General features: G+C 39.9%; 2 protein-coding genes across 4 annotated transcripts in view; one reads left to right on the top strand and one right to left on the bottom strand.

Moving 5' to 3' along the window:
- Window positions 1–4018: 4018 nt before the first annotated feature.
- LOC109194255 (leucine-rich repeat LGI family member 2-like) lies at window positions 4019–6161 on the bottom strand. The gene is made up of 4 exons (XM_019347484.2): window positions 6096–6161; window positions 5489–5672; window positions 5168–5332; window positions 4019–4870 (listed from the first exon to the last, which is right to left on the bottom strand). Exons 1-4 carry the CDS (start codon window positions 6159–6161, stop codon window positions 4053–4055), a joined length of 1233 nt encoding a protein of 410 aa, XP_019203029.1. The 3' UTR covers window positions 4019–4052.
- Window positions 6162–9420: 3259 nt separating this feature from the next.
- Window positions 9421–13841, top strand: part of myripa (myosin VIIA and Rab interacting protein a) — a 29150-nt gene continuing 24729 nt past the window's right edge. For 2 of the 3 annotated variants that reach the window (XM_019348363.2, XM_019348360.2), the window contains exons 1-2: window positions 10052–10478; window positions 11315–11485. In XM_019348363.2, the coding sequence (XP_019203908.1) occupies window positions 11376–11485 (110 nt within the window). In that variant the 5' untranslated portion in view covers window positions 10052–10478; window positions 11315–11375. Of the gene's footprint in view, window positions 9467–10051; window positions 10479–11314; window positions 11486–13841 lie in introns of those variants that run through there. The other variant, XM_019348361.2, reaches the window with a different exon arrangement.

Here is a 13841-nt window from a genome sequence, read left to right as displayed (position 1 = left end):
GCATTTCTGTTGCAGCCCTCAACTGTTCACCATTAGAACATTTGGATCCTGACTACAGACTCCAACATGTCTCAAGGAAGAACCAAAAGTCAAGAAGTTGACCCCGCGCTCTTCCCTGGGATGAACCAGAAGACCCTTACCTCTCCTCTCTTCCTTGGGATGAACAAGTAGAGTTAGAAGAAAAGCGCTTGGAAGAAATGGAGAAGGAAAATCTTCTTAACAGAGAGAAGATTGTCTTATTGATGGAGGAAAATGAGAGACAGAGCGCTCAATTAAAAAAAATGTCCTACCTGCTCCAAGAAAAGGAGAGTATTATTGAGGAAAAAGATGGGATATCAAAGACATGGAGGAAAGAACCAAGAGCTCCAAGGAAAGCTGGATGAAGCTCTAGAAAAAATGAAAGAAATCCTCCAGTGAGAAACAACAGGACATGAGAGAAAGACAGATGCACGATCAACTGAAAAGATGGAGATCAAATACAGAGTGGTAAAAGCAAGGGATGAAAAAATCAGGAAACAAATAAAGAGGTTCTTCAAGAGAAAAGGCAGCAGCAGATCAAACAAAAGCGAATGGGCCGCGAGCTTAAGAACATCAAGAAACAAAATGACGAGCTGCAAGTAAAGCTTGATGAAGCTCTGCAAATAAATGAAGCGATCCTCGACGAGAAAAACCAACAGGACATAAAGCAGCAAGACATGGAGAGCCAACTCCAACACATGGAGGGAAAAGACAGGATGCTGCAGGCAAGGCTTGAAAAAACAATGCACAAATATGACGAGTTGCTGCAAGAGAAAAAGCAACAGGAGATGAAACAAAAAGAATTAGATTGCAAGATTCAGAACATGGAGAAAAACAATGAAGGCTTGCGAGTAAAGCTCAATGAAGCTTTACAAAAAAATACAGAAATCCTTGAAGTGAAAGAACAACTGGACATAAACCAGGGAGAAATGCAGTGCCAGCTCCAAGGCATGGAGGGAAAATGCAGAGCACTGCAGGCAATGCATTATGAAACACAGAACAAATATCAAGAGCTGTGTGAAGAGAAAGAACAACAGGACATAAAGCAGAACGAAGAAAAACTTCTTCTTGTCCAGGACTTTGAGAAGACAAAGCAAAAACTGCAAGAACTTGGCAACAAAATTAAGTACACAACAGCTGAACTGGAAGGAGAAAAGGAGAAAGTGCAAAAACAGGAGGCAACTTCTAATGAGTTGAAAGAAAGGCTCGAAGACAAACAAGTCGAATTAGAAGAAGTGGAGAAAACATGCAGGAGACTTGAGAAGGACAATACAGAAACAATCGATCAGCTGAGAACCCTCATCCTAGAGAAAACGGTTCTCGTGGAAAAGCTCCTGGAAAAGAAGAAGAAACGCTTCCGCTTCTTCAGGAGGAAGGACACTCATGCTTTGTCTGGTTTTCCACTGCTGATGTCACCTCGTCTTCCTCCACCTCTGTTCCATCGTAATTTTGACCTCCCCTCTCCTGCCCTCTCCCTCTCTCCGGACACCTTGACACCTCTCCCTCCCCTAGCTCCCTTGAACTCCTAACACCTGTCCCATCTCCCTCCCCCCTCTCTCTCTTTTCACCCTCACCCCCCAACCAGTCCCGACAGTTGACTGCCCCCTCTAGAGCCTGGTTCTGTCATAGGTTTCTTCCTTTAAAGGGAGTTTTTCCTATCCACCGTCGCCTAGTGCTTGCTCAGAGGGGATTGTTGGGGTTTTCTCTCCTCTATCTCTTTCCTCCTTTCTACCCCTTTCCTTGACACCCCCCCCTTCTATTTCCTCAATAATTTAATAATAAACACAACTGGCTGCATTTTAAATGTGTCTGATCAATGTCTTCATTCAAGAATGAATTGTCTTTGTCACAGAGTCATGTGTATTTTGTGTTTTCCTCGGGCTGGTGATCCTCGCGGTTGTTCAGCCCAGGAGTCCAGATTATTCGTGTTTTAATCACATTTAGTGTTACATTTTAGATCACCACGATAGGATATCCACAATTTAGGATTCAGGCATTTGTTTTAGTTCGATATTGTAATCATTCTGTGATTGAGTAGTTTACAGAACCAGCAGTTAGCAGCAATAACTTCAAATCAATGACATTTGCAAGCATTCCTTTATACACAGCATTTCAGTCAGGTTGAGGTCTGGACTTCCATGATGTAGATTTGCTCCTGTGCTTGGGGTCATTATCCTGTTGCATGGCCTAATTTAGAAGAAGCTTTATCTGTCGGACAGACAGCCTCACATTTGACTCTAAAAAACTTTGGCATACAGAAGAGTTCGTTGACTGCAAGGTGCTTTATTGCTTGTGTCTGCAGAAGAAGCTCAAATCACCACACTTGAACCAGCATATTTGACAGTGGGTTTGAGGTGTTTAAGTGTTTGAGTGTCTGAAATACTGACATGTGAACGCCAGAATATAATGGTGAGATTTTAATGCTGGTTAGATTGCATACACACTGCACATTATCAGGTTTTACACTTTTGCATCTGTGACCATTCAAACACCAGACAGTACTGAATGTTTCTTCTTTCTTTGTGCAACTTTACAATCTTAATGTCCATTTTTGGGTTTTGGGGTTTTTTAGGGAAAGAAGGGAAGTTTTATTGTTAATGATCAGTATCAGTGATTGATCATTACAGTGACACAAATAAACTTGAATTATAGCCATAATCCTGATTATCAGTCAATACAAAACACATTCAGAAGTCATGTTTTCACAGATTTATTTTGATATTACATCATATTTTTAAGAGGAACATTCATTAGGCTTAAACAAAATCATACAAAAGAATTGTAACGCTTGCATATTGTTAACCTAGAAGTACTTTTAATCTTTGTTAGGTTTTTCTAAAAAGAATTTGGCAAACACCCTTTTTTGAATGTCATGCTCTTGCAGGCTGCAGTAACATTTGAGTTTTGTAAGTGCAAAGGTTCATTCAAACAGGTGGTGACATTACAATCCTTGGTTTATCTACATTTTGGAGCTTGTCAACATTCAGCATTTCCAAAAGCAGAATAAAAATTTGAAAAAAAAAAATTCAGTAAGCTTGAAGATATATTTACATGTACATTTATTTTCCTTCCTTTTGGTCACACTAATTCTGCCTCTGATGCTTCTGACTTCAGATGTTAGTAAAAAAAATATTGTTAATTGGGCAAAACTGTTTTTTGTTTTTTTTTTAAACATATCAGGAGTTTTTTTTCCCTGACATCATCTAAACACAGGTCCTTTGCAATACTGATAAAGTTTCTCTGTACTTTGCCACATTATATTACAGCAGATCTAGAAGTTGTATCTAAATGGCGATTCTCCGTTAATGAATTTGTATAAGGTCAAGTCCTGGATATTTTACTAACTGTAACAACAAACCACTGCTTCCTACTGTATGCATTATAATCTACAGCATCTACAAAGACACCTTCCAACAAACAGCTCAGCTATGATAATTAAAGGTTTGTGCTTTCTAGACATTACCTGTAATGGAAAGAGCAGAGGGGTGTGGTTCTTCATCACGGCCAGAAGGAGGAACTGTGTAACCATCAAACAAAAGACCCCAGTGTTGATAAGGCAAGGTACTGTACGTTACCACAGGGTATGAGGATACAGGTAGGTGGCAAAATCATTCAATCCATCAACAGTCACCGCAAATCAGAATAAATTTGTTACGTTCATTCAGGTCCTGATGTATTTTTATAGCTGCATAAAACTACTGAGAGAAAGATATTAAACAAAAAAAAAGATTAATCCAAATAGATTCAATTAAATGTCTCTTTTTTTAACCCGTCATGAACTTCAGTGGTATTTTTAAGAGAATAGTAGTAGTTATGAAAGGGCAGTACTTCAGAAAGTCTGAGGATCCATGAGTGCAAGGCCATTCAGAAATAGTCACGATACATCTTGACCCCGCTCTAATTTGTGAGTGAAAACTATGAAGGTGTGGATATTTGACAGTTTATAAGGTCCTCTCTCTTTTTTTTTTCCTTCTTGAATTTGTCTTTCAAGTGGAAGACATTTGATTTCAGACGGGATGATAAGGCACAGCCCCTCACAAGCTCAGGTCGATGATGATGTGCTCAAAGATCTGCGTGTTTCCCTTGAAGCTGGAGGAAAAAATAAAGTCCCTGCGGTCGGTAGATACCACGGTGAAAGAGCGTGGGGCTTGGATGTACACCTCCTTAAAGCGTTCAAACATTTTGTTGTCCTCATCCCACAGGTAGATCTGTGAGAAGGCGTAGTCGCTTCCCAGAGCCAGATAGTAATGTTCCTTGAAAGAGAACGGCTGGAGAATCATGGAGCCTCGAGAGGGCAAAGCTTGGATCTCAGCAAACTGTTTGGTGCCCCAACGCAGAACTTTGGAATCACCGATATACCGCGTCATAGCCAGGTAGAGCTCCTCCTTGATCTGAAAGTGTTTCACAACCACTACATCCTCCATGTTGGGGTTCTCACCCTGCAGGATGAACTTCTGGTTGCTCCGGCTCCACTGGTAGATCACTGGAACCTGTGAGCGGCTCGCTAGAATAATGTGAGCTTTCCCATCCAAGTCGAGAAACTCTACATCCGTGTCGCAGTACCACTCCTGCAGTGACTGGTACGAATAAAAGCCATTATCATTCCACTTGTAGAGGGTGGAGAGGCCAGCTTTTGAGCTGTCAGCAATCACAAAGAACCAATCAGAGCCAATCTGGAAGGCCTCAATATCATTGGGCTTAGAGATCTTGGACACCTCGATATCCTGGAACTTATTGAACCTGCTTTGGTCGTCATCAAACTTGTAAATGTGGGAACCACCAAACAGCTGAGCCACAATGACAAACACCTCATTTTCGATGATAACAGATTTGCACCCCACAATGGACTGAGCTAAAGGGCAGAGAAACACATGAATCGCGTGAGAATGAAACTGGGAGCATTCTGGGAGTGTTTGTTAGCCTAATGTGTGATTTAGACTTCCTAACTTACAGTGTCACTTGAAACTCCCTTTAACCCTCCACCTAACCTTCCACGTAACCTGACATGCAGAGATGTAACTACACGTTGGGTCGACACAGCCTGCAAGGACTTAAATTGTTAGAAGGTTGCGCTGCAGAATCAAGAGGGGTTTCCAGTTATGTCGTAAGTTAGGACACATTTCCTGCAGAAGGCGAAATCAAACTTTACCTGTGATGTTATCATAAGTCCTGAAGTTCATTTCTATGTGGTCCCACTGGAAAATCATACAGCTCTCTGTGCTGGGAGCAGAAATGGCCACGTAGACATCATTCTTATAGCTGAATGTGTCAACAGACAACGATTCTGAGACAACAGACTGATGAAGGATGAAATCTGTGGAAAGGAACATTGGGAAATATATTTTTCACAAACCAACAAAGCCACGTTAAATGAATAACCTCTACACTTCTTAGAAAGACTCTGCTGAGTTCTCTGATCCTGATCTCAGCTGGACATGAGAGAAGGGCAGCTGGCTCAGGTGTTTCTCACCTGTGGAGACACACTCATTCTGCAGGCTGGTCATATCATTGAGGCGCTTGCCCTTCATGTCCTCTGGTCCAGCACACACAACATCCGACACTGTGGCATTGGTGTTCTTTAACCACGTCATAAGCCACTTGGCTCTGCAGTCAAATTCAAAGGCATTGCCTCGCAGGTCCCTGCAGAAAGGGACCTGCGATGTGGCATGGTTGTGGAGTATTTCAGAAAATGCTGATCTTCTGGGATTTCTAAGCACAATCATTTCTAGGGTTTACAGAGAACTGTTCAAAAAAACCTGGAAATATCAAGTGAGCAGCAGTTCTCTGGGTAAAAATACCCTTTTGCTGCCAAAGGTCAGAGGAGAATGACTAGACTGCTTAATGTTGATAGGAAGGCAATAGAAACTCAAATAACAACAGGTTAAACTGAGGTGTGCAGAAGACCATCTCTGAACACATGAGATGCTGAACCTTGAAGCGGACAACTGCAGAAGACCACATCTGGTGCCACTCTTTCAGCTAAGAGGAACAGGAAACTGAGGCTACAATGACAGGGGCTCACCAAAAAATGGACAGCAGAAGACTGGAAAAACGATGCCTGGTCTGATAAGTCTCACCTTCTGCTGCAACGTTTGGATACTAGTGTCAGAATTTGGCGTAAGCAGATGAGCACATGGTTCCATCCTGCCTTATATTAATGGTTCAGGATATTTTCTTGGCACACTTTGGGCCACATCATTTAAACACCACAGCCTGCCTGAGTATTGTTGCTGATCATGCGCATTTGCCATGTTACAAAACTCAAATGATCAGAATCAGAATCGTGTTTATTGGCCATCTATATGTGCAGACACATACAAGGAATTTGGTTCCGGTAGATGGTGACTCTCAAGCACAGCAATGTAAATCACACACACACACACACACACACACACACACACACACACACGTGTCTATATATACACATTACACATGCATACACATACATACACAAAGCTGTGTAAACCAACTATAAATAACCAATCTAAACTTGTATACATAGAATACAGGATGACAGAAATGAAATGAGGTGGAGTGAATACTACAGAATGTACATAAGGTGCAGTTGCAGTCTGGCAGTGGGAGCAGTACGACAGGTCAACTGTTTAGGAGGGAGATGGCGAGGGGAAAGAAACTGTTCCTATGTCGGGTGGTCCTGGTCTGCAGGCTTCTATACCGTCTGCCAGAGGGCAGCGGGTCAAAAAGTCTGTGTCCAGGGTGTGAGGGGTCTGTGATGATTTTCCCTGCCCGTTTCCTGGTTCTTGAGAGGTACAGGTCCTGGATGGAGGGCAGAGGGGTGCCGATGATCCTTTCTGCTGCCCGTACAGTCCGCTGCAGTCTGCTCCTGTCCTGTTTAGTGGCTGCACCATACCAGACTGTGATGGAGGAGCACAGGACAGACTCAGTGACTGCAGTGTAGAACTGGATTAGCAGCTCCTGTGGAAGACTGTACTTCCCCAGTTGTCTCAGGAAGTACATCCTCTGCTGGGTCTTTTTGAGGATGAAGTTGATGTTGGTCTCCCACTTCAGGTCCTGGGAGATGGTGGTACCCAGGAACTTGATCTCAAGCTGGTTTCTTGAACATGACAATAAGTTCACAGTTCTCAAATGGTCTCCACAGTCACAAGGTCTCAGTCCAACAGAGCATCTTTGGGAGGGGGAAGAACAGGATTTTTGCATCATGTGAAACAACAAGTCAGCAGCCACTGCAGCAAAGCTATCATGTCAACATGGACCAACATCTGTTTCCAGCACCTCTTTGAAACTAATCCAGAAATAATTAATGCAGTTCTGAAGGCAAAAAGGCGTCTGAGTAATAACAAGGTGTAACCAGTAAAGAAGCTGGTGTACTTTGGTGTGATGAATGAAAAGAGAAACAAAGACTGTTTTCTAGTTTTACTGGAACCACTAGAGGGTGTGTAACCAACAACTGCCTACCCCACTGGAAAAATGCCAGCATCCAACAAAAAAGCCTCATTCCCATTAAAACAGCATCATTTTTCACAAAACTGATGTAGAGCTTTATTGAGGTATGATAACTTCAATTTCACAGCATAACTTCATCATGCTGTGAAGCCTCTGTTCTTGTCTTCGAAGTACTTTGATTAAAAAAAAACAAAACAACAACAACAAAGAAACTCACAGGTACTCCAGATGTGGCAGGCCTGAGAATGCATCATCTCTTACAGTTGTCAGGGAATTGGAATTCAAAAGCCTGCAAAAAATAAGCAAACAAACTACTACAGTGCAGCCAACTGCAGAAATGCAATGCTTCAGGCTTTTCTCTAAAACATAGAACAGATTAAAATGTTTCATCTTCACAGTAACACAATCAGTTTGGTTCCAAAAACAGAGCCAAATGCTGTTAGCACAATTCTTATAGCAAAGTCCAAATAAAATTGAGTTAAATTAGGTATTATACCACCATAGTTTATGGCCTCTTGTCATTTAAATTCACAGTTTTAATGAAAAATGCCATCATTTTTTGCGGTATGTGGGCCATGTGTAAGCGCATTGTGTGGGCCAGATCCGGGTCATACCAATTTTGCTATGTGGGTTGTTGTGTTCTCCCGCAGAGCTGTGTTCCTTTTTTGTGTGTTATCTGAGAAAAGTTATTGTTTTGAGTTGTTGCTCCTAAACCTGCTTTTAATTTCTTTAGAAGCTTAGCAATAAAGCTGTTAACTCATTAATCTTTGTGTAGGCCTATATCATTAGAGTAACATTTAAGTGTGAACCAAAATCATACAAAAGAATGGTAAAGCTTGAGATCATTCACATTGAAGCATTTTTCTACAGTCATTGGTAAGGATCCACTGCGATCAGTGACATCAGAGTGACGTCTTTTCTATTTCATTTTTGGACGTACAATTTTGATTCACTGACGCGCCAAGCAGTGTGTCTACGGAACGTCTAATGTTGACATCCAGAGGACCTCCGTGTACCGGCTAACTATAGTCCAAATGTGGTCGTTGTGGATGTCTTTTCAACATCAAATGTTTTTATACTGCTTTTATCGGCTCTGTAGTCACGTTTCCAAAAGGTGGAGGGCATGTTTTCTGTACATAATATGCAAAATATGCACATCAACAAAGATTGTCAAACAGATGGTCCAGTTCATACATACACACTTACATATACACAAACTTCTTGTACTTTCCGTCACAACTTCTCTCAATCCAGCTACTGATCACAAACACATTCACTTCCCTCATCACAGTAAAGCAGCATACTTGTAAACAGTGTTGGTCAAGTTACTTGAAAAAAGTAATCAGTTACTAATTACTGATTACTTCCCTGAAAAAGTAATCCCGTTACTTTACTGATTACTTATTTTCAAAAGTAATTAATTACTTAGTTACTTAGTTACTTTTTAAAAAGACGATTTACAACCTGAATAGGTGATAAAGCGATAGATCTTTCAGCCCAATTCTACTTTTTCTGCATAATCCATCATACAAAATGTAATCAAATGGAAACGTCTCTTTTTAAAACTTTAAACTTTAAATCTTTTAACTTTATGCATCAAGCAAAAACTTAATTATATGCAACATTCTCTGACTGGAAGAAATTTGTTTAACATTTAAACCTATTTTCTGCACATTCCAGCACATAAAATAAAATATTTTTTTGTATTTACACTCACTCTTTCAAATAGATGAAAGTAAAACACAGCAGAAAATAAATAAAATCAAAGACTAGCAGTCCTGTTGCTCTATTTTCACCTGTAAAGCAGGACTGGGGTAGGCGGAGGTTTACCCTGATGCAGGTGTGCCGCAGCGGTCAGTGGAAGAATCCGCGAGTTTATCTGTGAGTTTCACATTACGTCGTAGCGCACTCGCTGCTTGCTTGGAAGTTTAGGGGTTTTTTCGCTGTAAAAAGAAGTTTTCTTCCCACGCACAACGGACACTAATGTTTTTGTCACTTTTTATGGAATCAAACTCAAAATAAGGTCAGTACTTCCACACTTTGCTGCATGCTACACTCTCTCCCGCACTTGATATATTATGATCTGCACACAGCTGTTGTCACGAACGTCGCACTCGCTTATGTCACTGTCATGAGACATTCTCGCAAAAAATCACTGTTTTAGTAACGCAGTAACGCAGCGTTCCTACGTGAAAGTAACGGTAATCTAATTACCGTTTTTGCAGTAGTAATCCCTTACATTACTCGTTACTTGAAAAAGTAATCAGATTACAGTAACGCGTTACAAGTAACGCGTTACTGCCCATCTCTGCTTGTAAAAATGAACCATATATAATTCAAATGCTCTTTTAAACCCATTAAACATATTGTATTACTTTTAAAAGGAATTACAGAATTTTTAAAAGAACTTCAAACATTATTATTTTACATTTTAACATGGAACTCATCGTTTTTAATTTCATGTAATTATAACAGCATTCATAGATGGTCTTACCCAAAACTCCCTAGAACATGTACTGCTTTTTACATTTTTGATTCTGCCGCAAGTCCCGTGGAATTTAGACCCATTAAACACTGTTAACAGCACGTGTTACTGAAGGGATTTAAGAATAATATCGTGACATAGTGTCTGCAAAGCATCAAGATATGACTCCAAGATTATTGTTCATTTACGATTGAACACAGTCAGAACCCAAGGTTATTATTATAATCCATTTCCTCTCAATAAGTGATATAAACAAGCTTTCATCACTTCCACGTCGCCTTGGCAAGCGGAGAAACGCTCGGATAGACCCTAATCAGGATTTATCCTGCTTTTCTCTCAGAAACCAGGCCTGGCTGCGCAGATCAGGCTGGAAACACCTTTCCCCCCCTCAGTCGTTCATACGAAAAAAACAAAACAAAAAACGATGAAACAAACATCGCAGACTCACTGGATTACAATAAGCGTTTGGCTTCGTCTCACTGATAATTTCCTCTGGAAGTAAACGGAGTGCGGTTTTAACGGTGTTTCTCTATTTCAGCCACAGATTCTGGTAAGTTATTGTAATCAAACTATGACTTTATCACCTTCAGCCTGAATGAAAACCATTAACTTGCATGTTCGCATTTCTGTTCGTGTTCGTATTTTGCGTTAAAATCGGTACTATTTGCTTCACATTCCAGTAAAATACTTGATTGGAATAGTTATAGTTCGTTATTAGTTTCACGTCCGCATTCCGGTTTCAAAAACAAAAAGAAAAGTAAGCTGCAGCGTCAGGTCTGATGGAAAGAAAATAGATTTCTTCTACAGGAAGTGTCAGTAGCTCTGATTTTTCTTGTGAATGCTGTAAGTTATGTCAGAGTACTCGATTACAAGTTTACACAAAACCCAGTGAAGTATAATTAATAATAAAAATGTATCAAAAGTGAGTAAAAGTACTTTAATTGTAATAAATTAGTCCCTATGAGTGATATGTGACATGCTGAGAATTATAAAGAAGCCTGAATGGAAAACATGTTAGCTGGATCTGGTTCACTCTCTCCAAAGAGTCTCAGCATATATTTTAGGAATCATGTCTTAATTAAAGACCCAAGAGAAAAAAATTAATGACTCCTTGGATATCAGGCTCAAACATGTTTGATTAACAGTAGTTTAATGTTTGTGTTTTATGGTCATACCATGTTTTTAAGTGTAAAATCACAGGCTTAGAACTCGTAACTATAACTGTAAAGTACTATAAAGTAGTGAAGTACTTCTTCTTTAGTGAATATATTTCTTTTCCTCCACCAGTTTGCACTAAACCATCCAGCTGTAAACTTTGTCACTCTCAGGTGTTTTTGTTTGTATTTTGTGTATTTTATTTGGCCTGACTATTTTTCTCTTTTCCAGATGAAAACAACAAGCTGATTGTTTAGTCGGTGAGGCTGAGAGAGCTGGTGGGGTATCAGCCATGGGTCGAAAGCTTGATCTGACAGGACTGACAGACAACGAGGCGGAGCACGTGCTGCAGGTGGTGCAGAGGGACATGAAGCTGCGCAAGACGGAGGAGGAGAGACTCAGGTGAGTTTTGACCTGTAAATGGAGCAGAAGTGGAGCTCCAGGTGTTTTATGTTTAGGAAGTGAACCGTACTGACTTTCCCCCATCCTGCTGTTTTTCTATTGCAGCTTGGTTTCTCTCACTGTTCATATGAGTGTTTGACAGTTTTGAACTTCCTTACCTCTGATGAAATCTTATTTCTTTGAGTCTGCTAGTAAATGTGAAACTGCTGGATAATCAGCTTATCAAAGCGGTTTATAAAAGTACACTTTTTCTGTTCTTAGTGTTGCAAAAAAACAAGAACCTAGGATTTATTATTGCAGATATTCTTTTATTTTTGGTTTCCATTTGAGTAGATCTTGGGCTAGACAGAAAGAGGGATTGTGGAAATTAAAATTGTGCAGAGACCACGGAGACGCACTTGTGTGCCGAGAAGTCATGAACATCACAAAATGTTGTTTCCTTCCCTGAGATGCTCTGCTGGGCCTTTACTGTGGTTACCTTTAGATGCTGTTTGTTTGTGAGTTTCTCTGCATCCAGTTTTGTATTTTATTTATTAATTGAAAAGCCTCCTCTGTTGGACTGAGATCAGGTGACTCACTTGGCCATTGGGAATGGGAACTATGTCTCATTTCTTTGCTTTTGCAGTTGCAGCATTTGGCTGAATCTGAGTAGATAGATCAGCCCTGTACACTTCAGAGTTCATACTGCTTCTTCTATCCACAGTCACATCATCAATAAACACTAATGACCCAGTTCCACCAGTTCCAATGTCATACCATTGCCTCCACTGTGTTTGACAGATATGTTGTGTTTCAGATTATGAACTATTTCTACCATTGATGAAAATATAAAGTATGGCTATGAAAACAAAATGAAGAACATATAAGTAAGTAAGGCACTGTGTAACCAGTATACCTTTAAGGTCTTTTACACCAATTTTCTCAGGCTGCTTTTCTTTAGCACAATTTAATTTGAGGAATTTTTAGACCTTGGTGGAGATTTCCTTTCCCGCCTCTTTGCTCTGAAGTGTGTCCTAAACACAGTAGCCAGGAAGTGAAGCCTTTTTCCGCTGCACTCAGACCAGCTTCCTCCTTCACCCCAACCTCAACATATATAGATACAAAGGCACAATAACGTGGTAAACAGGTGGGTTTCATTCCCTGTAGCCTCAGAATGAGGGTTACACAATAGTGGAAAATGATTTGCCTGTTTAACAAAAAAAGAGTCCTTGCTGGTCCTGGTGCTTTATTTAGAAAAACTCTCACCTCTTACAGCATTATTCCACTGTTTACCAAAATGCTTTCAGTGGTCTGAAAACCCATGAGAAGGACCACACATACAAGATGAATCTAATCGTCAGGATTTCCTTTAGATTTTTATCAGCAAAAGCCCTTTTATGTGGACATCTGGCTTGATTAATTAAGTCTTTATCTGTAGTGTTTGATAATGTAACTTCACAGCTAGATTTAAAAAAAATATATATATATTCTTAAGAGTATGTCTAGTGTGTGCTCATCAGCCCAGTGGTCTATTATAACTTCCCATAAGAACTGTTTATTGTTGTTGCTATTACCCTCCAGTCTCACTCTGTCCACACACTGAGGACAGGAGGTTTCAGCCTGTAGGTCAGACTAAGCATATGTTTTGAAAGTATTTCATATTTAATATGAAATGTTTTACTTTATAAGCCACCTATCAGATTAGTTAGCTACATTAGCTACATTCACATTAAAAAAAAAGCAGATGGATGCATTTTTCATTACCACATACTGAAGATGAAACAGGGTCCACAGAATTATCAATGAAACACCATAAAATATCCCTGAATCTCTTCAGACGCAGTCTTTGAGGACCAGCAAACACATTTTCAGCCCGTGGTCTTTTCTTTAAACTTTTAATCTATGCTTTTTCAGATTATTTTCCGGTTACATTTTAGAGGAAAGTGTCTGTAAAGTTGAGGAAACAGAGACACCATAATATAACTGTAAGAAAAATATGCTTTAAAGAAGTGAACTTTAGTACATTAGACGGGCAGGTGGTTGTTACGTACCATACTTTAACTGACACGAGTTGTAGAAATAGTGAAAAACTAAACTATACAACTAAAATTTATAACCCTTCGGTTGCATATATATATTTGGTACATTCACCTTAACTTATTTTCCCAACTCCAAAACTCTAACTCTATCTAAATCTCTGTGACAGTCTCGATCCAATGTTGTGTCCATATTCAAAAATCTGTGTATTTGCTTCACTGTACCTGCATTAATGTTTAAAAAGGCCCATCATCACTATCTGAGGCCACTGAAACAACAACGGTTTCTCTACTTGAATCATATATGCAACTGAAAGTGGTTTTTCTGTTAAATCCCCACA

This window comes from Oreochromis niloticus, linkage group LG18, assembly GCF_001858045.2.
Source record: "Oreochromis niloticus isolate F11D_XX linkage group LG18, O_niloticus_UMD_NMBU, whole genome shotgun sequence".
In the NCBI taxonomy this organism is placed as follows: Eukaryota; Metazoa; Chordata; class Actinopteri; order Cichliformes; family Cichlidae; genus Oreochromis; species Oreochromis niloticus.
This window is presented reverse-complemented; position numbering and strand designations above follow the sequence as displayed.